General features: G+C 43.2%; 1 protein-coding gene across 1 annotated transcript; it reads left to right on the top strand.

Annotated features, from left to right (window-relative positions):
• The first annotated feature begins 1,855 nt into the window (after positions 1-1,855).
• LOC132875046 (uncharacterized) lies at positions 1,856-4,326 on the top strand. The gene is made up of 9 exons (XM_060911634.1): positions 1,856-1,914; positions 2,020-2,147; positions 2,231-2,275; positions 2,371-2,430; positions 2,543-2,572; positions 2,683-2,727; positions 3,205-3,437; positions 3,584-3,744; positions 4,240-4,326. The coding sequence occupies exons 1-8, from the start codon at positions 1,895-1,897 to the stop codon at positions 3,713-3,715; spliced, it is 693 nt and encodes a 230-aa protein (XP_060767617.1). The 5' UTR covers positions 1,856-1,894; the 3' UTR covers positions 3,716-3,744; positions 4,240-4,326.
• Positions 4,327-22,003: the final 17,677 nt, after the last annotated feature.

Raw genomic sequence — 22,003 nt, 5'->3', positions numbered from 1 at the left:
CTGCATCATTCTCTGTGCCTTTGATTGCCATTACTGCTCTGTTGACCATTTTGAGAACAAGCCACCCTGAACTGCCCAAGGATGCTAGGACCTTATTGGGCACTAAGCCTGCAGTACCATTACAGACCGTAGGTAATGGGGAATACTTCCATTTTGGCTTGGCAAAGGGAATTTTGTCCAAATTAAGCACCATCCATTTACCAGATGTTATTCAAACAATAAGAGTTCAATTTAACATCGATGGTCTCCCTATTTTCAAAAGCACCAGGCTTCAGTTTTGGCCTATTTTGGCACTGATTGATTGCGATTACACCAGAACACCGTTTTTAGTTGGCATCTTTTGTGGCCCTGGAAAACCCTCCAATGTGTTTGATTATCTGACGCAGTTTGTTAAAGACCTCTCTGATCTGCTTTGCAATGGGGTAACATTTGGAGGTAGAAAGCTGAGGGTGGCCATTTCATCCTTCATTTGTGATGCTCCTGCTTGAGCATTTGTAAAACAAATTAAATGCCATAATGGGTACTCCGGATGCGATAAATGCCATCAGACTGGTATTTGGCAGAAAAAAATGACGTATCCTGAGACTGATGTTAGGCTAAGGTCAGACGAGGAGTTTGAAAATATGGTAGATGAGGACCACCACATCAACAGAAGTCCTCTGACGGGTCTGGTGAAAATGGTGTCTGCCTTCCCAATAGATTATACCGGTATGCATTTATGTTGCCTTGGCATTATGAAAAAGTTGATACATTTTTGGATGAGGGGGAAAAACTCTACAAGGCAGCCTACAAGAGCCATTAAAGCCATCTCCGAAAAGTTAATACAGCTTTGTCCCTATACTCCAGCTGAATTTGCACGGAAACCCCGTGAACTCGCCGAAACTGATAGGTGGAAAGCGGCAGAGCTGCGCCAATTTATGATTTACAGTGGGCCATTAGTTCTGAGGGACATTCTTCCACAAGATCTCTATGAAAACTTCATGTTGTTTTCTGTGGCCATGTTTTTGCTACTCACACCAAACATTTCTGAAAGTATGGTTTGTTTTTCCGAAAAATTGTTAATGGCTTTTGTAAAGCATTTTGGAGAGGTGTATGGTAAAGACGAGATTGTGTTTAGCGTACATCAAACAATACATCTGACACATGAGTACCGCCAGTATGGTTCCCTAGACAACATCTCATCCTTTCCTTACGAGAATTATTTGGGTAAACTAAAAAAAATGCTACGCAAGCCATCTCAACCTTTACAACAGGTTGTCAAACGCCTTTCAGAGGAGCCAGTTTGTTTATTTCCACCACCACCTACACAACCACAGTTGTTACACCGACACCAGGAGGGCCCATTACCCCAACACTTAAGTTCTGGCCAGCAATTTAAAAAAGTGCATTTCAATGATTTCTGTTTTTCTTAGAAGGGTTAGGGTTAGAAGGAATCTGGACAGTTGGAGTACTCCAGCTGGATGGCAGGCACTAACTATCCTTTCCATGGAGTACTTTTTTATTTTTTTTATTATAGATGGCACAGATTTGGAAAGTTGTGGAATTCCAAGACCGGAGTGCAGCAGTTGTGTCGTCCAGCTGGGTGGTAGATGTTGACGGAGAAGTGGGATGCTACTGGCCACCCTTTGGCGGAAACAAAGCTGTGAAGGCCGCCATGAACTGCACCCCCCCGGGACAAGGATGCCGATTCCATCAAAAAATAAGGGTGCTGGCAACCTGTGGTGAGCTGCATAGCTACTTCATTAAACCAATGACAATACTTCAATACTGCATTAAGCCAATTTCATTAAGACTGCCTTCCCTTTCAGGCACCTTTGCCAAAGCAAGATGTTACCTGACCCGATCGCTTGAGGAAGGCTACCTTACAGCAGACCTGCAATCGGATGATGGTGAGATGGGGCCAAGGAAAAGACGGTAAAAGTGTTTTCTTTTTTAAATCACAACTTGCAGTTATAAGTTCAATTACGGTTTCGTTTGTGTTTTGAGCTGTGTCAGTAAGGTCCTGGGTTTGTTTTTAAGACCAAACAAAAGGTATTTGGAGGAGGACAGCGAGGAGGAGGCAGGACCAAGCCATAGGGGGAGGAGGCCACCATCTATTGACACCACTCAGCTGGACAGCGAGTGGCAATTCCCCTCCCTTAATGAAGGTGACTATCTGTACCACTTGTTGTTGTTCTACTAAAGACCTAGAAGTTGTCTGAAATAATAATGTTTTCATTTCTGTCTTCAGACACCCAGCCAGGCCTGTTTCTTCACAGCCAGCCATTAACTCATGGTAACTATGCATTTCCTTTATTTATGCCAGAAATTAAAATACCAATGAGTAAGTGAAGATATGTTTTGATCAACTGACTGCTTACTATTTTTCAGATTCACCGTCGTCAGAAACCCCGCCAGGCCCTTTCCTTCACAGCCAGCCACTAACCCATGGTAACTATGCATTGTCTTGATTTATGCCATAAACGACTAAAAAAACAAAACAAAACAACAAACAAATATCTATGTAGATGCGTTTTGATCAACTGACTATACAATTTTTCAGATTCACCCCAGCCACGTCACCGCTTCCATGGTAAGTCAAAGAGGAAATCAATCAATCAACATGAAAAGTGTGAATTTAGAACAGAAATTAAATTAAGGCGCACCTTGAAGTGAACTAAATTGTACTCTCTGATATTTCAGCCACACCTCTGCCATCGCAACAGGGGAACAATCAGTTGCTGCGTGGTGAGTCCACAACTGTAATCATTCATTCATTCATTCATTCATCCATTATCTCTAGCCGCTTTATCCTTCTGCAGGGTCGCAGGCAAGCTGGAGCCTATCCCAGCTGACTACGGGCGAAAGGCGGGGTACACCCTGGACAAGTCGCCAGGTCATCACAGGGCTGACACATAGACAGACAACCATTCACACTCACATTCACACCTATGGTCAATTTAGAGTCACCAGTTAACCTAACCTGCATGTCTTTGGACTGTGGGGGAAACCGGAGCACCCGGAGGAAACCCACGCGGACACGGGGAGAACATGCAAACTCCGCACAGAAAGGCCCTCGCCGGCCCCGGGGCTCGAACCCAGGACCTTCTTGCTGTGAGGCGACAGCGCTAACCACTACACCACCGTGCCGCCCAACTGTAATCACTCTTCAAAAATGACCAGCAATATGAAATAAAAGTCCTAATGTTTGGTGTTACTTAACAGACATGGGCATCAGCACAGTCATCGCTCTCCTTGGCCAGCTGAGGGAGGAAAACAGGGAGCTGAAGGGGGAAGTAGGAAGGCTGGCACAAGAAGTCAGGGCCCTAAGGAGAGAGATGGGGAGACAAGACACACCCCAGACATCGCCCCTAATCAAGCTCCCACTCTCCACCATGGAGGAGTTTTTGGCAGCAGAGGCCCTGGTGAAGGAAGATGCCAAACAAAAGCAGCTAATGGTACTTATTGAGTCTTTCCTTTCCAGTCATCTGCAACACCTGCAAAAAGAAACACAAATACTTAATATCATTGTGAATCAATGAAACAATGATAAACACTGAATACTTTCTCATTATTGTCTTCATGCTACATTTTATTCTATCAGGTGTCTACCTTAGCCCTTTGTGGAGGAACCGACGTAGGGGTCACAGTGAGGCGGATGCTGCGTAGCCTCCTGGTCAACAGCTTGGCCAGCCAATTTAACTGGGCTGGAGAGGGGGAAAAAAACTGCGTTTAAGGACACCAAGATCCATGATGTCCTGTTTGGTAGGTTATGCATGTGCACAAAGCTGTAAAAGAGGGTAAAATAGTAAGCTGTCACAAGTACTTGCACACTACTTCTAAACGTTCTTTGATAACTCCTTCACTAACTGTAACATTACGATTATAACGACAATGACAAACATATTGTGAAAGATGCAAAGGATTAAAAAGGATTAAGAAACTCACCAGGCGCCTTACTCAGAAAAAGCAGGTGTGCAGGCAAGTCCAGGGAGGCTGACTGAGTGACGAACGGTCCGGTAGTGGCATTTCTATTTCCGCTTTGTGTCAATGGGGAAATTAAAATGTTTTTTTTTTTAATCCCGTTTAAATTGTCACAAGATTCACATCTATGGTTTCTGATTTTTACATATATTTTCTGTACTAGTACCATTACTTGCCACCTACCACTAGAGTGTGACATGCATAGTCTTAACAACTCAAACTTTAACAATTATCACCATGCAAAGTCTCAATGTTATTTTGTTCTTTTTCTTTCAGATGCTCTACAAAAGCAGCTGCCAGGGAGCACACACGCTACTTTTAGTGACGCAATCAAGAAGTGGCTTAAGTATGCGCCAGAGAGAGAGGGAGGGATGAGGAGACGTGAGGTAGGGTGGCATTTAGAAACCCATAGCCTACTGCTGACTTTCTTTATCAATGCTGCATCAAATTAATTTTGGTTATGTTTTTCTGTTTCCATGTACAGGTGTCTGCGCCGCAAGAGGAATATAGGCCACAATTATAAATTATAAATAAATCATAAAATGTTTCTAAGAACTTGTTCAAGTGTGTTCTGTTCCTTATAAATGTTAAAAGTTATGCCTCATTAGATAGCTTGACAAACATTAGGAGAGGTGCATTGTTGCATGCATTTTTATATCCCGTTGTACATAAAACAGGACGTAGCCTACGCACATTGATATAAATTAAGTTTCACTTTCATGGTTGAAGTATGCATGTGTGTGTTCATCCTAGGCAAGAGCCCCGATGCTTTATTGTTAGCTAGTTTAATTTAGCCTGTTTTGCTTAATTTGTAGCCTTCCTGTTGTACATAAAACAGGAAGTAAAGTTGGATGAATCATCGCCGAAAATTAAACTATAAATCGACTGAAATCCGTAGTTGAATAAAGGGTGAAAGGGGGTCTATTCTCTGTCGGCCACCATCCACTTTTCAACGTCGTTTCAACGCAAACTCGTATGAGCAAAGCGGTGTTGAATCAACGCCGGTGATCCACGATGATTCGACGGCGTATGGTCGAAGAACATGCCGATGATTCCCCGTCGAATCAACGCCCTTTTGCTATCTGGGATCATAACCCACATTCTATTGAATATAGATCCTCGTTCAACAAAAAGGATCAGAATAAGAGTCGTAACCCTTATTACTCAGACAACAGGTTTGCGGTCTTAGTTGATGAAAGGAACCACTCACGGAATGTCTTTAAGATAAGCTAAGTCATATAATAAGCATAAGCATATATTGTTCCATGTTAAATTTTTTAATGTGACTTCATTTTTTGGGGGTGCAAATGTTTAAAATAAATGTTTAATTGTAAAACACAAAATACGTCCACCTTTATTTCAGCAAACTTTAATTTGAAAATTATTTCCAGGAAGAGCTGTATTTACACCTTTTAAGTGTTATGGGGCGAACACTTTTATAGTCAACAAATGATCCTCTGAGAGAGTTAATGTCTAACACTACATATCAGTGTTGAGAAAAACTAACACTGGATGGTGTTAATAAGTATTAACTTTTAACTCCAAAAAGAGTGAAAAATGACACCAAATTAGTGTTAAGGTACCAACACTGCAAAAAGAGTTAAATTAACACTCATGGGGTGGACCCATATAGACACTTTAAAAGTGTTGAAATTAAATCTGACAGTGTTAATTTGGGCATGCGGATTTTGCTGTGTATATACATAGATCAGGAAACAATAGAACAGAAAACAACCACAAATAAGAGTGTTTTAAGCTAGGGCTAATTTCATATCAGCTGTGCTGATGTCATCAAACGGTGGGTTATAGTCTTTGTGTGGGTTTGGAGGCCAGTCAGGCAAGTCGTCTGGGTCCATTTTCACCATCTGGTAACCGATATTTGTCAGCTGCCTCTAAAACACAAACATAAAACATTGACAGAAAACAGGGAGCAAACATACGGTAGCATCACAATCACTAAGCCCAGGACTGGTATGGTGGATGGAATCAGAGTCTTCCATCCACTGAACCAACGCCACCAACTCTCTTCAACTCCTCCATGTTCATCTGCTCGTAATTGTTCAGCAACCTTGCGCATCTTGTTCAGTGCCTCAGTGATGTTACCGAGTTAACCCTTGCCCTTCTTGACATTTGTTGGTGCTCAGAGGGCGGGCACGCCCTAGCAGCCCTCGTCCCACCTCACCGGGACTTGGAGGAAACTCAAAACCCTCAGACTTATCCATCAGCTAGACACTGAAATACTCTTCCCTATTGAGGGTGCACATGTGATTGATGTGATACTCGCACTGTTCCATGCAGTGATGCCTTTCTTCCTCAAGCATTTTAGTTAGCGCCCGGATCCTTCAGGCCTTCCTCTTCCTCCTGCTCGGTTGATTCAGGAACCCTCCTGCAGTGGCTAGCATGGATCCACGTCACTCTGCCTGTGACCTTCACTGCGGTTGGGGTCGTGAGCAGGACCTGGAATGGGCCATTCCACTATGGCTTGTTCCACTTGGTTCATCGGAAGTCCTTCACCATTATCCAATCCCCTGTGTAGGTGCAATTGGTAATTGAGTGATCAATCTCATTAAATCTGAAGGTTAATAATTAAAATTGAATCAGTCTCATTTGAAACATACCATTGAATCAGTCTCATTGAATCAGTCTCATTGAATCAGTCTCACTGAATCGTTTTCATTGAATCATACCATTGAATCAGTCTCATTGAATCAGTCTTATATCATTAAATCACTCACGGAATCAGTCTCATTGGATCAGTCTAATTAATTAATACCATTAATTTTGGTGCTTAATAATAAATTACCAAACAGCTAAATTATGGTATATTCCAAATTATTATGATCACTTACCATATTACACAACCTATATGCACCTTTGAATTCTTTTGAGATTGTGTGACTTCATAAATATCGGAACAAATAAACACACAGTTTCAACAATAAGTGAATTTATTATAACAAAGATAAAAATGAATAATGTCAGTTGAAATATATACAAACAGTGAGATGTGTGTGTGTGTGTGTGTGTGTGTGTGTGTGTGTGTGTGTGAGATGTGTGTGTATTGTGGTGAAGACAAAAGATTAGCTTTGTGTGCTAATTAAGATGTGTTTGTGTGTGTGGGGCCTGGTGACCATGTGTTTCTAAGTACAGCAAGAGAGTTAGCTTTGGTTACTAATAGAGATGTACTGGCCACATGTTGAGCCACAGGTTAGCCTTGTGTCGCTAGCTAAGACAAAGGAATGCTAGCTAAGATGTGTTTTTGTGTGTGAGGCCTGGTGAGCTAGCTTTGGTTGCTAATTAGACAAAAGAATTAGCCGTATGTGGCTAGCTAAGGGGGGGGGGTGTCACCACGTGGGGTTTGAGAACAAAGGATTTAGCTCTGGTTGCTAGCTAAGATGTGTTGGCCACATGTGGAGACACAGATTAGCCTTGTGTCGCTAGCTAAGACAAATGCATGCTAGCTAAGGTGTGTTTGTGTGTGAAAGGCCTGGTGCCCACATGTTTCTAAGTAAAACAAGAGAGTCAGCTTTAGTTGCTAAATGAGGTTTGACCATGTGGTAAGGCCTAACAGTCCTTTGGAGACAATACAGTTATCTCTGGATGCTAATAAGATAGAAGAATTAGCCATAGCAGCTAATCCACTAGCTTATAACATTACCAAATTCACTGAAATCTTGATGAGGTCCAGATATGTGTAAATAATGAAATTAGGGTTAGGGTTAGAGAGAGCATGCAAAACCTATTAAACAATTGAGAGATTAAAACAAAATAGAACATTCATCAATTCAACACGCTGTGTGTTTACAGTGTACACATTTAAACCATTCCTGAGTTTAAATTCACACTTCATAAAAGCTAATTCCTAAGACTAGGTTTTGCACAAAATGCCAAGTCTTACTTCAGTATCTCAACTTTTTTTGTAGGAAGCAGAGAATTCTTGGAGAGGCTGAGTTTCAGAGGAGTCTGTGGAGACTTCTGTAGGAAACAGAGAATTCTTGGTCCGACACTTCGTAGCTCCTGGGAAGAAAACTCTGATTAAACAATGTGCACAGCTTTCAGTTAGAAGGGATCCAGCCGCTTCTTACTTTAAATTAACTACTTTGGCCTGCAGTCTTGTACGTACTTGTAAGGAACAAATGGAAACCGGTTGTAACTCAAGCTGAGTTTTAAAATCGCACGATCCGAGAATCTACCGTGGCCAAAGGTGAAAGGAAAGCGCGAAACTCTGATTCTTGAGGAAAAGAAAATAAAAGATGTCTTTATCAGCGGAGCAAATCTCTTTGTGTCCAGACGGCTTGAAATCCAGATGGAAAGAGCGAGAAAAGTCCTCCTTGTGTCCATGTTGAATTCACGGTGCCAAAAGAGACTGACTTGGAAGTTTCTGGGTTACTTATTCTTTCATGGAGGATGTGATGTTGGTGATCCCACCCCCGTGTGACACAGGTCAAAGCGGAAGCTGGTGATGGGAAATGTAGTTTCTTAAAGAGACGGGCTGTTGTAGTTCTTAGACAGACGGTACCTACACCTGGTTATAGATCATGCACAGGTCCCTCAGCGGGCTTGGGAAGCACTTATTTTACCTGTTTGTGGATAGATTTCAAAGCAGAGGACAGCGTTGCACAGTAATTCAACATTGCATCATCACACAGTGTGGTGTCTGGCAGTGTTCCTTGGGCTGGCCCTATCCCCGTGTTGGGTATTCGTCCAAACAGAATTTCAAATGGGCTTAACCCATGTTTAGGCCTAGTTTGCATCCTCATTTGTGTGAGTACTACAGGGAGGACCTTTGTCCATCCTAGCCCTGTTTCTGCACAAGCTTTGCTTAGTTTATTTTTAAGGGACCCATTTTTCCTCTCCACTGCTCCTGCACTGGCAGGATGGTAGGCACAATGTTGTTTCAGGTCTATCCCTAGGAATGCTCCTATTTTCTTTAGGGCTGCATTAACAAAGGGCATTCCATTGTCACTTGAGGTTTTGCTAGGTATACCCCACCTAGGAATTATGTGTCTCAGGAGTGCTTTGACTACTGCCTCTGAGTCTTGTTTAGCTGTGGGGAATACTTCAACCCATTTTGAAAACATGTCAACTATTACCAGGCAGTACCTTTTCCCCCCTCACTAGGTGTCAGTTCAGTGAAGTCTATTTGGAGATGATCAAATGGTTTGTCTGGTATTGGGTGTGTTGCTTGAGTTAGTTTGATACCTTGACCTGCATTATGTTGTGCGCATATCAAGCATTGCTTGCAAAATTTTGCAGCATAGTTTGAAAACCCCTTTGTGAACCATCTCTTTGTTACTTCTGCTACCATCCCCCCCTTTGACACATGGGTGAGCCCATGTGCCAATTTTGCATAGAAAGGGAACATGTGTTTTGGTAGACAGGGATGGCCCGAGGGACAAACCCAGACCGAGTTTGCAAAGATACAGCTAGCCTGTTTCCAAACTCGTCTCTCGTCCTGGGTAGCAGTGCTCTGAAAGTCCGCTAGCTGTAAACAGGGGGTGGAAACCTGAGGAAAAGCAAGGTTAGAGGGTGAACTGGAAGCTGAGGCTGCACACTTAGCTGCTGCGTCCGCCCTGGCATTTCCTTGAGACACAAGATCAGTATTGTTAGTACGGGCAGCACACTTACAGCAATGGCTCTAGGGAGTAAAATAGCATCCAACAACTCAAAGACCAGTTTATGATGTGCAATGGGAGATCCTGTGCTAGTGAGAAAATTTCTGTGTTTCCAAATGGTGCCAAAATCGTGCACAACACCAAATGCGTACCTGCTGTCCATAAAAATATCGACAGATTGCCCTGCAGCCAATTTGCATGCCTTGATAAGGGCACAGAGCTCTGCGGCCTGTGCCGACAGGTTTGAGGGCAGACATGACATTTTATATATATATATATATATATATATATATATATATATATATATAAAACTTTCCAGTATTTTTCCGCCTCAGCTCTTGGTGGGTCTGACCGGTTGTTGTTCCCCTGCCACTGAGAGTACACCTTGGCTGGTTCAGTGGAGAACAGCTTGTTTATTCTCCTGGCCTCTCCCTCCTTGGTGTATCTCTTCAACCGGGTGGCCAGAGCTGTTAGTCGCTGTTTGGCAGTTTCGAGTGCCTCTGGTATGGAGAGTGAGTTGTACTTCCTGGGTGCCCCTTTATTCACCATGTTCCCTTTCTGTAGTTCAGCTAGCTGGCTAACTTCTCTCCGTGCTGCCTTTATCTTGGCCTCTAATCGTCTCTTCCATGGTGGATACTGTTTGTTATGTCCCGAGCCCACCTTGTGTCCAAGCATCTCCATGATTACTGTTGCTGTACTGTGTATCAGCTTGTTGGTCTCAGTGATGGTTCTTGTGGAGATTGTCTTCAGAGCAGCATTCACATCTACTAGTAGATCTTCTGAAGGTACTTGGCAACTCAGCTTCAGTATTCATCGGGGGCTCCAGGTTTCCAGTTGGGTCACGATCTTCCTTCTCAGGTCAGCAGCTCTTGTGTTGAGGCTGTTAGCTGTTGGGGCTTGGTACCCAATCTCTGGTTGTAGGGATGATGATGGCATCTCCCTGCTGACCTGTCTTCCTCTTGCCATAGCATCGTTGTTGTATTTCATTAATCTCTAGTTGTGATAGTAGATTTCGATTATGGATGTTGGAACACTGGGCTAATAGCTGTTTATTTGTTAGCTTTGATTGTGGGTTTCGAAGTATCCAATGGTCCCACATTCGCTGCATGTATCCCCTCTCTCTGGGATTGCTTGTATAGTAGCATTCCAGCAAATCCATATTTTCTGTCCTCGTCCATCGATGTCTTGTTCCAGTAGCCCATTTCTCATCAGTTTGCCCTGGTTCCCTAGCAACTGACGCAGACCTTGTTGACCCGGGCGACGTCTGAGCCGGTATGACTCTATCAGTTATGTCTTCACTCATTCCTGAGGTAGGCTGATATATCATGAGGGGTCTTGCCTAAGGACCCTTACTGGATGATGTTTTGCCCCGACCGGGATTCGAACCCCGATTTCCCACATCATAGTCAGTGAGCATTACCACTGTACTATCCAGCTGATCCTCCCAGAACAAGAACCAATAACCATCTCAATGGCAGACATCCAAGAAAGAGTGTCAAAGATGAAGAACTGGACAGCACCAGGCCCCAATATGATCCATACGTACTGGCTGAAGAATGCACTCCATGAACGCCTAGCAGCACAGATGAACCAGCTGCTGAGGGATGGGACCCACCCAGAATGGCTAACCCAAGGCAGGACAGTCCTAATCATGAAGGACCCCCCGAAGGGACCCATCCCATCCAACTACCGGCCAATTACCTGTCTCTGCACAACATGGAAGGCCCTGTCAGGCATCATTGCGGCAAAAATGAGTAAGCATGTGGCTCAATACATGAGCGAGGCACAGAAAGGAATTGGCAGTAACACCAGAGGAGCCAAGCACCAGCTACTGGTCGATAGAACAGTCGCCCGAGACTGTAAGAAGAGACAGACCAACCTGTGCACTGCCTGGATTGACTACAAGAAAGCCTACGACTCAATGCCACACACATGGATACTGGAATGTCTGGAACTGTATAAGATCAACAGGAACCTCAGGACCTTCATCCAGAACTCAATGGAAATGTGGAAGACAACCCTAGAGGCCAACTCAAAACCCATTGCCCAAGTCAACATCAAGTGCGGCATATACCAGGGAGATGCACTATCACCACTGCTGTTCTGCATAGGCCTGAACCCCCTCAGTCAGATCATCACGAAGAGCGGCTACGGGTACCGATTCCGTAGTGGGGCAACAATCAGCCACCTGCTCTACATGGATGACATCAAGCTGTATGCCAGGAATGAGTGAGAAATAGACTCGCTGATCCACACCACCCGGATCTACAGTGATGACATAGGGATGTCATTCGGATTGGACAAGTGTGGCCGGATGGTCTCAAAGAGAGGCAAGATGGTCTGGACTGAGGGGATTGACCTACCAGAGGGCAACATAGGTGATATCCAAGACAGCTACAAGTACCTTGGCATCCCACAGGCTAATGGAAACCATGAAGAGGCCACAAGGAAGTCAACCACAGCCAAATACCTCCAGAGAGTAAGGCAGGTCCTGAAAAGTCAGCTGAATGGTAAGAACAAGGTCCGAGCCATCAACATGTATGCACTACCAGTCATCAGATACCCCGCTGGTATCATAAACTGGCCAAAGGAGGAGATAGAAGCCACAGATATCAAGACTTGAAAGCTCCTCACCATGCATGGAGGGTTCCACCCCAAGTCCAGCACCCTGAGACTATACAATAAGCGGAAAGAGGGAGGCCGAGGGCTAGTGAGCATCAAGACCACGGTCCAGGATGAAACATCGAAAATCCGAGAATACATCAGAAAGATGGCCCCAAAGGATGAACTGCTAAGTGAATGTCTCAGGCAGCAGAACCCTGATGAGAGTGCAGAGGAGGAGGAGGAACAGACAACCTGGAGGGACAAACCCCTACATGGCATGTACCACTGTCAGATAGAGGAAGTGGCTGATATCAAGAAATCCTACCAGTGGCTGGATAATGCAGGACTGACAGACAGCACAGAGGCACTAATCACGGCAGCACAAGAACAGGCCATAAGCACAAGAGCCATAGAGGCCAGGATCTACCAGAGTAGATCAGACCCAAGATGCAGACTGTGCAAAGAAGCCCCTGAAACAGTCCAGCACATAGTAGCAGGGTGTAAGATGCTAGCTGGATCAGCGTACATGGAGAGGCACAACCAAGTGGCTGGGATAGTATACAGGAACATCTACAACCAGTATGGAATAGAAGTACCCAAGTCCCAATGGGCCATACCACAGAAGGTGGCTGAGAACAACAGGGCCAAGGTTCTGTGGGACTTCAGCTTCCAGACTGACAAACAGATCCTGGCTAACCAACCGGACATAGTGGTGGTGGACAAAGAGCAGAAGAGGGTGGTGGTGATAGATGTGGCGATCCCAGCTGATGCCAACATCAGGAAGAAGGAACATGAGAAACTTGAGAAGTATCAAGGGTTGAAAGAGCAGCTGGAACGGATGTGGAAGATCAAGGGTTGCATGGTCCCCGTGGTAGTGGGGGCACTTGGGGCAGTAACCCCCAAACTGGGAGAGTGGCTCCAGCAAATCCCAGGAACAACATCTGAAGCCTCAGTCCAGAAGAGCGCAGTCTAGGAACATCGAAGATACTGCGCAGAACCCTCAAACTCCCAGGCCTCTGGTAGAGGACCCGAGCTTGAGGATGACATGGATACCACCCCCCCGCCGGGGGTGAGAAGGAGATTTTATATATATATATATATATAAAATTAAATGAAGCGAGTCCTCCTGGATACAGTTATATACACCAGCCTCGTCTAACTGGCAGAGGAGGAGGCGTTGTGGTTATTTACAGTGGTGCTTGAAAGTTTGTGAACCCTTTAGAATTTTCTATATTTCTGCATAAATATGGCCTAAAACATCATCAGATTTTCACACAAGTCCTAAAAGTAGATAAAGAGAACACAATTAAACAAATGAGACAAAAATATTATACTTGGTCATTTATTTATCAAGGAAAATGATCCAATATTATATATCTGTGAGTGGCAAAAGTATATAAACCTCTAGGATTAGCAGTTAATTTGAAGGTGAAATTAGAGTCAGGTGTTTCCAATCAATGGGATGACAATCAGGTGTGAGTGGGCACCCTGTTTTATTTAAAGAACAGGGATCTATCAAAGTCTAATCTTCACAACACATGCTTGTGGAAGTGTAGCATGGCACGAACAAAAGAGATTGCTGAGGACCTCAGAAAAAGCGTTGCTGATGCTCATCAGGCTGGAAAAGGTTACAAAACCATCTCTAAAGAGTTTGGACTCCACCAATCCACAGTCAGACAGATTGTGTACAAATGGAGGAAATTCAAGACCATTATTACCCTCCCCAGGACTGGTCGACCAACAAAGATCACTCCAAGATCAAGGCATGTAATAGTTGGTGAGGTCACAAAGGACTCCAGGGTAATGTCTAAGCAACTGAAGGCCTCTCTCACATTGGCTAATGTTAATGTGAATGAGTCCACCATCAGGAGAAGACTGAACAACAATGGTGTGCATGGCAAGGTTGCAAGGAGAAAGCCACTGCTCTCCAAAGAGAACATTGCTGCTCATCTGCAGTTTGCTAAAGATCATGTGGACAAGTGAAAAGGTTATTGGAAACATGTTTTGTGGATGGATGAGACCAAAATAGAACTTTTTGGTTTAAATGAGAAGCATTATGTTTGGAGAAAGAAACACTGCATTCCAGCAGAAGAACCTTAACCCATCTGTGAAACATGGTGGTGGTAGTATCATGGTTTGTGCCTGTTTTGCTGCATCTAGGCCAGGACAACTTGTCATCATTGATGGAACAATGAATTCTAAATTATACCAGCGAATTCTAAAGGAAAATGTCAGGACATCTGTCCATGAACTGAATCTCAAGAGAAGGTGGGTCATGCAGCAAGACAACGACCATAAGCACACAAGTCATTCTACCAAAGAATGGTTAAAGAAGAATAAAGTTAATGTTTTAGAATGGCCAAGTCAAAGTTCTGACCTTAATCCAATCAAAATGTTGTGGAAGGACCTGAAGTGAACAGTTCATGTGAGGAAACCCACCAACATCCCAGAGTTGCAGCTGTTCTATACAGAGGAATGGGCTAAAATTCCTCCAAGCCAGTGTGCAGGACTGATCAACAGTTACTGGAAACATTAAGTTGCAGTTATCGCTGCACAAGTGGGTCACACCAGATACTGAAAGCAAAGGTTCCCATACTTTTGCCACTAACAGATATGTAATATTGGATCAGTTTCCTTGAAAAATAAATGACCAAGTATAATATTTTTGTCTCATTTGTTTAACTGGGTTCTCTTTATCTACTTTTATGACTTGTGTGAAAATCTGATGATGTTTTAGGCCATCATTATGCAGAAATATAGAAAATTCTAAAGGGTTCACAAACTTTCAAGCACCACTGTATAACGATTATCTAGGTGTAACACAAAAACCTGGTTATAAATTTAATACATTTGAAGTTCTTCATACTCATATAATGTATGTAGCCTCAAAAAATAAGTCTACCCAGTTAATTCAGTTATTTATTATTTACAGGCCCCCGGGGCCATATTCTGAGTTTCTTTCTGAATTTGCAGATTTTATCTCAGATCTGGTTATTTCCTTAGACAAAGCGTTAGTTGTAGGAGATTTTAATATTCACTTCGATAACCCAGAAGGCCCTTTAAAAACAGCCTTTGTGTCCATCTTAGATTCAGTAGGGATTAAGCAGAATGTCATAGGACTGACCCATAATGGTGGTCACACCCTCGATCTAATACTAACATTCAGATTAAACGTAGACAATATAGTCATACTTCCACAGTCTGAAGTTATCTCAGATCATTATCTCATCTCATTCAAACTATGTCTGAGTAATAATATATGCACCTCACCACGCTACTGTATTAAACATACTTTCACGTCAACTACTGCACAGAGCTTTATAAATGATCTCCCAGAGTTATCAACTTTGATTGGGTCACTGTCAGCCCCTGCAGAACTTGATCAGGCAAGTGAATGCTTAGAGTCAACATTCCGCCATACTTTAGATAATGTAGCTCCTCTAAAAAGGAAAATAGTCAGAGACAAAAAATTAGCACCCTGGTATAATGATGACACTCGCACATTAAAACAGACCACTCGAAAATTGGAACGTAAATGGCGTCAAACAAAATTGGTAGTGTTCAAATTAGCTTGGAAGGAGAGCTTCCTGAAGTATAGAAAAGCTCTTAGTGCTGCGCGATCAACATATTTTTCCTCCCTAATAGAAGATAACAAAAATAATCCTAGATTCCTATTTAATACTGTAGCAAAATTAACCAGGAATAGGTCCACTATTGACACATGCACACCTGCAGTATGTAGTAGCAACGACTTCATGAATTTTTTTAATGACAAAATTGAGAATATCCGACAAAAAATTCAAACTACTAATTTAAGGTCAGACAATGAAAGTGACCTTGTAGTTAACTATATAACTGTATCAGATCATCAGTTAGAATGTTTTACTCCCCTTAAAGAAACGGAATTACTTTCATTAATCTCTACATCAAAAGCCTCAACTTGCGTACTAGATCCCTTACCTACACATCTATTCAAACAGATAATGCCTGGAGTAATTGAACCGCTTCTAAAAATAATAAATTCTTCTCTTACAATTGGCTATGTACCCAAATCCTTTAAACTAGCAGTTATCAAATCCCTGATTAAAAAACCTGACCTTGATCCCTGTCAGCTGTCCAATTATCGGCCAATATCAAACCTCCCCTTTATCTCCAAGATCCTTGAAAAAGCTGTGGCACAGCAGTTATGCTCATATTTACATAGGAATAACATCCATGAAATGTATCAGTCAGGATTTAGACCTCATCATAGCACAGAGACAGCACTGGTTAAAGTAGTAAACGACCTACTGTTGGCGTCTGATCAGGGCTGTGTCTCGCTGCTTGTGTTGCTTGACCTTAGTGCAGCATTTGATACCATTGATCATTCCATTCTTCTGGATAGACTAGAAAATGTTGTGGGAGTTAAGGGAGCGGCCCTCTCCTGGCTCAGGTCTTATCTAACTGATCGTTATCAGTATGTTGATATAACTGGTGATATTTCTAGACATACTGAGGTAAAGTTTGGTGTTCCACAAGGTTCTGTCTTGGGTCCACTGCTTTTTTCTCTATATATGTTCCCTCTGGGTGATATTATTCGTAAACATTGTATTAGTTTCCACTGTTATGCTGATGACACACAGTTGTATGTCTCTGCAAAACCTGATGAGAGACATCAGCTTAATAGAATTGAGGAATGTGTTAAGGACATTAGACACTGGATGCTTATTAATTTCCTTCTGCTTAACTCTGACAAGACTGAAGTACTTGTGCTAGGACCACATACAGCTAGAAGTAAGTTTTCTGATTACACAGTGACTCTGGATGGCCTTTCTCTTTCTTCACGTGCAGCAGTAAAAGACCTCGGAGTGATTATTGACCCCAGTCTTTCATTTGAAACTCACATTGATAACATCACCTGGATAGCTTTCTTTCATCTCAGAAATATTGCAAAGATAAGAAATTTAATGTCATTGCATGACGCAGAAAAACTAGTCAATGCTTTCGTGACTTCCAGGTTGGATTATTATAATGCCTTACTGTCTGGATGTTCCAATAAGTGCATAAATAAGCTCCAGTTAGTTCAAAATGCAGCAGCAAGAGTCCTTACTAGAACTAGAAAATATGACCACATCACGCCTGTCTTATCCACACTGCATTGGCTCCCAATCAAATTTCATATTGATTATAAAATACTACTATTGACCTTTAAAGCACTAAATGGTCTCGCACCACAGTACCTGAGTGAACTTCTGCTCCTCTATGACCTGCCACGCCTACTTAGATCAAAAGGTGCAGGTTATCTGCTGGTACCTCGTATAGTGAAGGCTATATCAGGGGCAGAGCCTTTTCTTACAAAGCCCCACAGTTATGGAACAGCCTTCCAAGTAATGTTCGGGAATCAGACACAGTCTCAGCATTTAAGTCTAGGCTGAAAACATATCTGTTTAGTCAAGCCTTTTGTTAATGGTGTTTATGAGGTAAAGGTGTAGATCTAGAGGGTCCTCAGACATAGAGTGTTTTGGTAAACTGGGCTGTATGGATGCTGTCAGTCCCCACTCGCTTGCTCACTCGAGTTTGTTGATGGTGTAGAGGCTGGCTGCTTTATGTCCCAGGGCTCCCTCATGCCTGTGTTACCTTCTGGCTCTCTCCTTTTAGTTATGCTGTCATAGTTAGTTGCCGGAGTCCCTGCTTGTACTCGGTGCAATATGTATACTGCTCCTACTTATTCAGGTGACATTGAGCATACCTAACAACCTGCGTTTTCTTCCCCCCCCACCCCAAATCTGTCCCTCTGAGTTACATGGTGTCAACAGGAAATCTTTTGGTGGACAGGGTGGAGACCTCGACTGGCTATCGTAGCCTGCAGGGAATCGGCTGTCAGACATTCTGTCGCATGTCCCAGACCCAGTGAAATGTAACTGAATTGTCTTGGCCAGCCCTAAGGGTCCCATCTGCATCTCATCATTGCTGAGGAGTGTGCTCCCATCACCCAATCAAGCATCCAGCCAGAGCAGGTCATGATATTTTTTAACCATATTAACATGCCATTGTTGTGTTATGCCTGATGTCAAGACTCTCATCTCTGCGAGCCTACCACACAGATTTAATACTTGTCATTTTTAGGGCATACCTAACAACATGTGTTTTCTTTCTCTCTCTCTCTCTCTTCCCCCCCCCAATCTGTCCCTCTGAGTTACATGTTGGTCCTGGGATTGAGATGCTGGCCTCTTCTGCCCCTCGGACCTGCTTGATCCATCCTGGTGCCCTGTGTCTGGTCGGAGTTTTATCGCGTCGCTCCTGTGAAGGACGGCCCCATGAGGACAGTTGAGGGTTATACCTGGAGGATGCTCTGGACTCTTACAGTAATGCTTTTATGGCTGAGGACTACAGTTGACTTGCTAACTTTAGGACTGCAGTTGTCATGAACAGTTTTGCACTCAAGTTTCCATCAGTGAAGAGTTTATAACATCAACAAAACTGACTTCATGTTAAAACTGTTAATATTATAGTCATGCTGTCTGTTGTTGCCCAAATGAGGATGGGTTCCCTTTTGAGTCTGGTTCCTCTCGAGGTTTCTTCCTCATGTCATCTGAGGGAGTTTTTCCTTGCTACCGTCGCTACAGGCTTGCTCATTGGGGAAAGATTAGGGATAAAATTAGCTCATGTTTTAAGTCATTCAAATTCTGTAAAGCTGCTTTGCAACAATGTTTATTGTTAAAAGCGCTATACAAATAAACTTGACTTGATATATATATGAGCTAAATTGCCAGCAGGCCAGGAAAAACAAGAAATTCCCTCTTAGCTTGTTCTCTCTGCCAGGTGGGGAGAGGAACATGGCTATTGTGCTGAATCATTGTGTCCACATGGCTGTCCCTCTTCTTCTACATCCCAGGGCATGGAACATTTGCTCCTGCCTGCCCCTTCTGTTTGGGAATAAAATTGCAGCATGTATGTGCCTGAGTGTCTTCTTCATCCCAGGGCATGGAACATTTGCTCCTGCCTGCTCCTTCTGAATGGACCAGGCTGAGGGAGGAGAAACAGGCCCAGCAACACCTTCAGCAATTCCTTCCCTCTGCTCCCGCACCTGGTCCCTTCACCTGTCGTCACTGTCCCAAGATTTGCCAGTCCAGGCTCAGGCTTCTATCTCATGAGCGGGTGCATGAGAGACAGTGACAGACAGTGACAACCCCAACAGCAACAGCAGCAAGACCTGGGAAGGCAAAGAAGACAACGAAGAGGAGGACCTCGTCATTGTTGAATATCAACAGACAGCCATAAGCAAAATAACCATAAGCATAATAAATAATATCCCATATATAAGAATGTCTTATTGTATACATGTGAACACTCTAAAGTGTTAGATGAGTGTATAATAAGTATTATGACATTATATACATATTTCGTACATATTTATAATAAAAAATAATGTCATATATGTGTAAAATAAGTTTTGTATACGTAAAACATACAAACACTAAAGACTTTTATAAGTTTAATAATCCTTGGTATCTAAGTTTAATTCTAGTTGTACCAGATAAACTTTTCTGTTTGAAGGTAAATTGTGTTCACCTGACGCAGAAGAGACAGCCCCTTAAAGCATATACACAGAGCCTTGGCCTCACTTTTGTTTATAAATGCCTTGAGACCTCAAGAATGGCACAGGAATAGTTTTAAGCATTAACAATAAATCTAATATAGTAATTTTTATGATTAAAGTAATTTATATAGGTAGCGGTCTGAGTGAATGACCTTGACGTCCGTAATGTCACAACAGGAAGTCTATCGGTCTCATTGCCATTTCTGCTATACTAAAACACAGAGCTGACTGCAACTCCGATCCTCCATTTTGAGCTAATTTATTGCCATGCCATGTAGATGTGTTTTTGGCCAGTGCAGCAACATGACAGAAGCTGGAATTACATTGCATTAATGGTCCAAGAATGTTCAAACTGCAAAGATTTGGACACATTTTGTGAGAAGTTCACGGGCACATTGGGCGCCTATGAAGTGGTCTCTCCTCTGCTCTGTACATTTTACTGAGGACTCATAAGAAACCTCTGATCTGTTGGCTATAAGCCCATATTGAAAGAGGGTGCAGTATCAACAATTAAAGAAAAAGAAAACTACAAGAAAAGGAAAGTATTTATTTATTTATTTATTTTAAAGGAAAGTGAGTTCAGTTGCACCAGTCCTCCCGGAGTGAGCTGAGGGTCGTTGCTAAAACCCGGGATGGAATGTGACGTGACATATCCCTTGGGCAGTGACCTCCCCGCGGTTGTTGCTAAAACCGGTGACATCCTGTTCTGTCCTGGGTTTTAGTAATTGCCTGAGCCGAGCAGTAATGGGGGACTACACGGTATGAAGAAAAGTGAATGAGTGGCGCAGCCATCTTATTTCTAAACTGGATATTGCTGCCATCTCTCCCTTATGTGGAAGATGTACTGGGGACATCTTTGGGGGTTACACACAGGAAGTGTTTTAATAAAAACAGTACACTCATCTGATGGACGCTACTCTCAGCCTCCGTGATTCTTACCGATAATAGTACATGGTGTCAGAAGTAAAAAAATGTGTTCCTGTAAAATTTTGTAAAGGAAAGACTTTAACTCCGGAGCCTCACGATGGAAAAAAAAAAAAGGAGGAGGATCGGTAACAGTATGGGACTTACTTTCATGAACGTGAACATTCTTCAGGTTAGTGTGTTCAGAGCTAGCTAAAACCTGGCGGGCTAGCGCGCACTCACGACATCGCTGGCAAGGACAAAGACCGGATTTTTTTTTTTGTGTGTGTGTTGCCTTGTTTGTTTCCCGGAGCTTCGTGGAGCGGAGGAAAGACCACATTCTTCAGGTGGAGCACAGTAAATGGATACTCCATCGCCAGCCGATAACCAGCAACAAGAGGAAAGTGGTGCTTCACTCTCGCCAGAAGATAGTCAAGTGGAAAGAGTTGATCCACCCTTGCCACAGGACAACCAGCCAGAGAGGAGTGTAAGCATACCCCAACAAGTACAAATACACACGATGGCTACCGCTGCTGTACAAATTGCACCACCAGATAGCTTTGATTTTTCAAACTCTGCTAATTGGCCAAAATGGATAAGGAGATTTGAACGCTTTCGTATAGCATCAGGACTCATTGATAAACCAGACGAGTACCAAGTGAACTCTCTCCTGTATACTTTAGGAGATGCAGCTGATGACATTTTAAGTGTCTTGCCACTGTCAGAAGCAGATAAAAAGAAATATGACAAAGTGAAAAGTGCTTTCGAAACCCATTTTGTAGGAACACATAATGTAATCTATGAAAGGGCAAAATTCAATTTGAGACACCAGGAGCAGGGAGAAAGCGCCGAATCCTTTATAACATCAGTACACACTCTGGCCGAAAACTGCAAGTTTGGCGCACTCCGCGACGAACTAATAAGAGACAGGATAGTTGTAGGGATCCTGGACAAAAAGCTGTCAGAACGCTTACAGCTAGACTCAACTTTAACTCTGACTAAAGCCATCACAACTGTATGTCAAAACGAAATGGTGAAGAAACAGCAGTCGCTACTCCATGGCGAAAATACCGATCACAATGTTGATAGCATCCGTTACAAAGGAAAGGGGCCAAGACCTCAAGGAGAAAAGGGGAAATTTTCCAAAGGAGGGAAGCCCCTCAGTACAAGTGGAACAGCTTCCGTGCAGAGAGAGAGTGCAAGTGGTGCGGCGGAACACAGTACCACCAATGGAAAGACTGTCCAGCAAGAGATGCAAGCTGTAGAAAATGCAAAAAAAAGGGCCACTACGCTGCACTTTGTCGGTCCGCGAAAGCAGTCCACACTGTCATGCAGCAAA

Source organism: Neoarius graeffei, chromosome 27 (genome assembly GCF_027579695.1).
Source record: "Neoarius graeffei isolate fNeoGra1 chromosome 27, fNeoGra1.pri, whole genome shotgun sequence".
Taxonomy (NCBI): Eukaryota; Metazoa; Chordata; class Actinopteri; order Siluriformes; family Ariidae; genus Neoarius; species Neoarius graeffei.
Note: the sequence above shows the minus strand (reverse complement) of the source record. Positions and strands in the feature narration are given on the sequence as shown.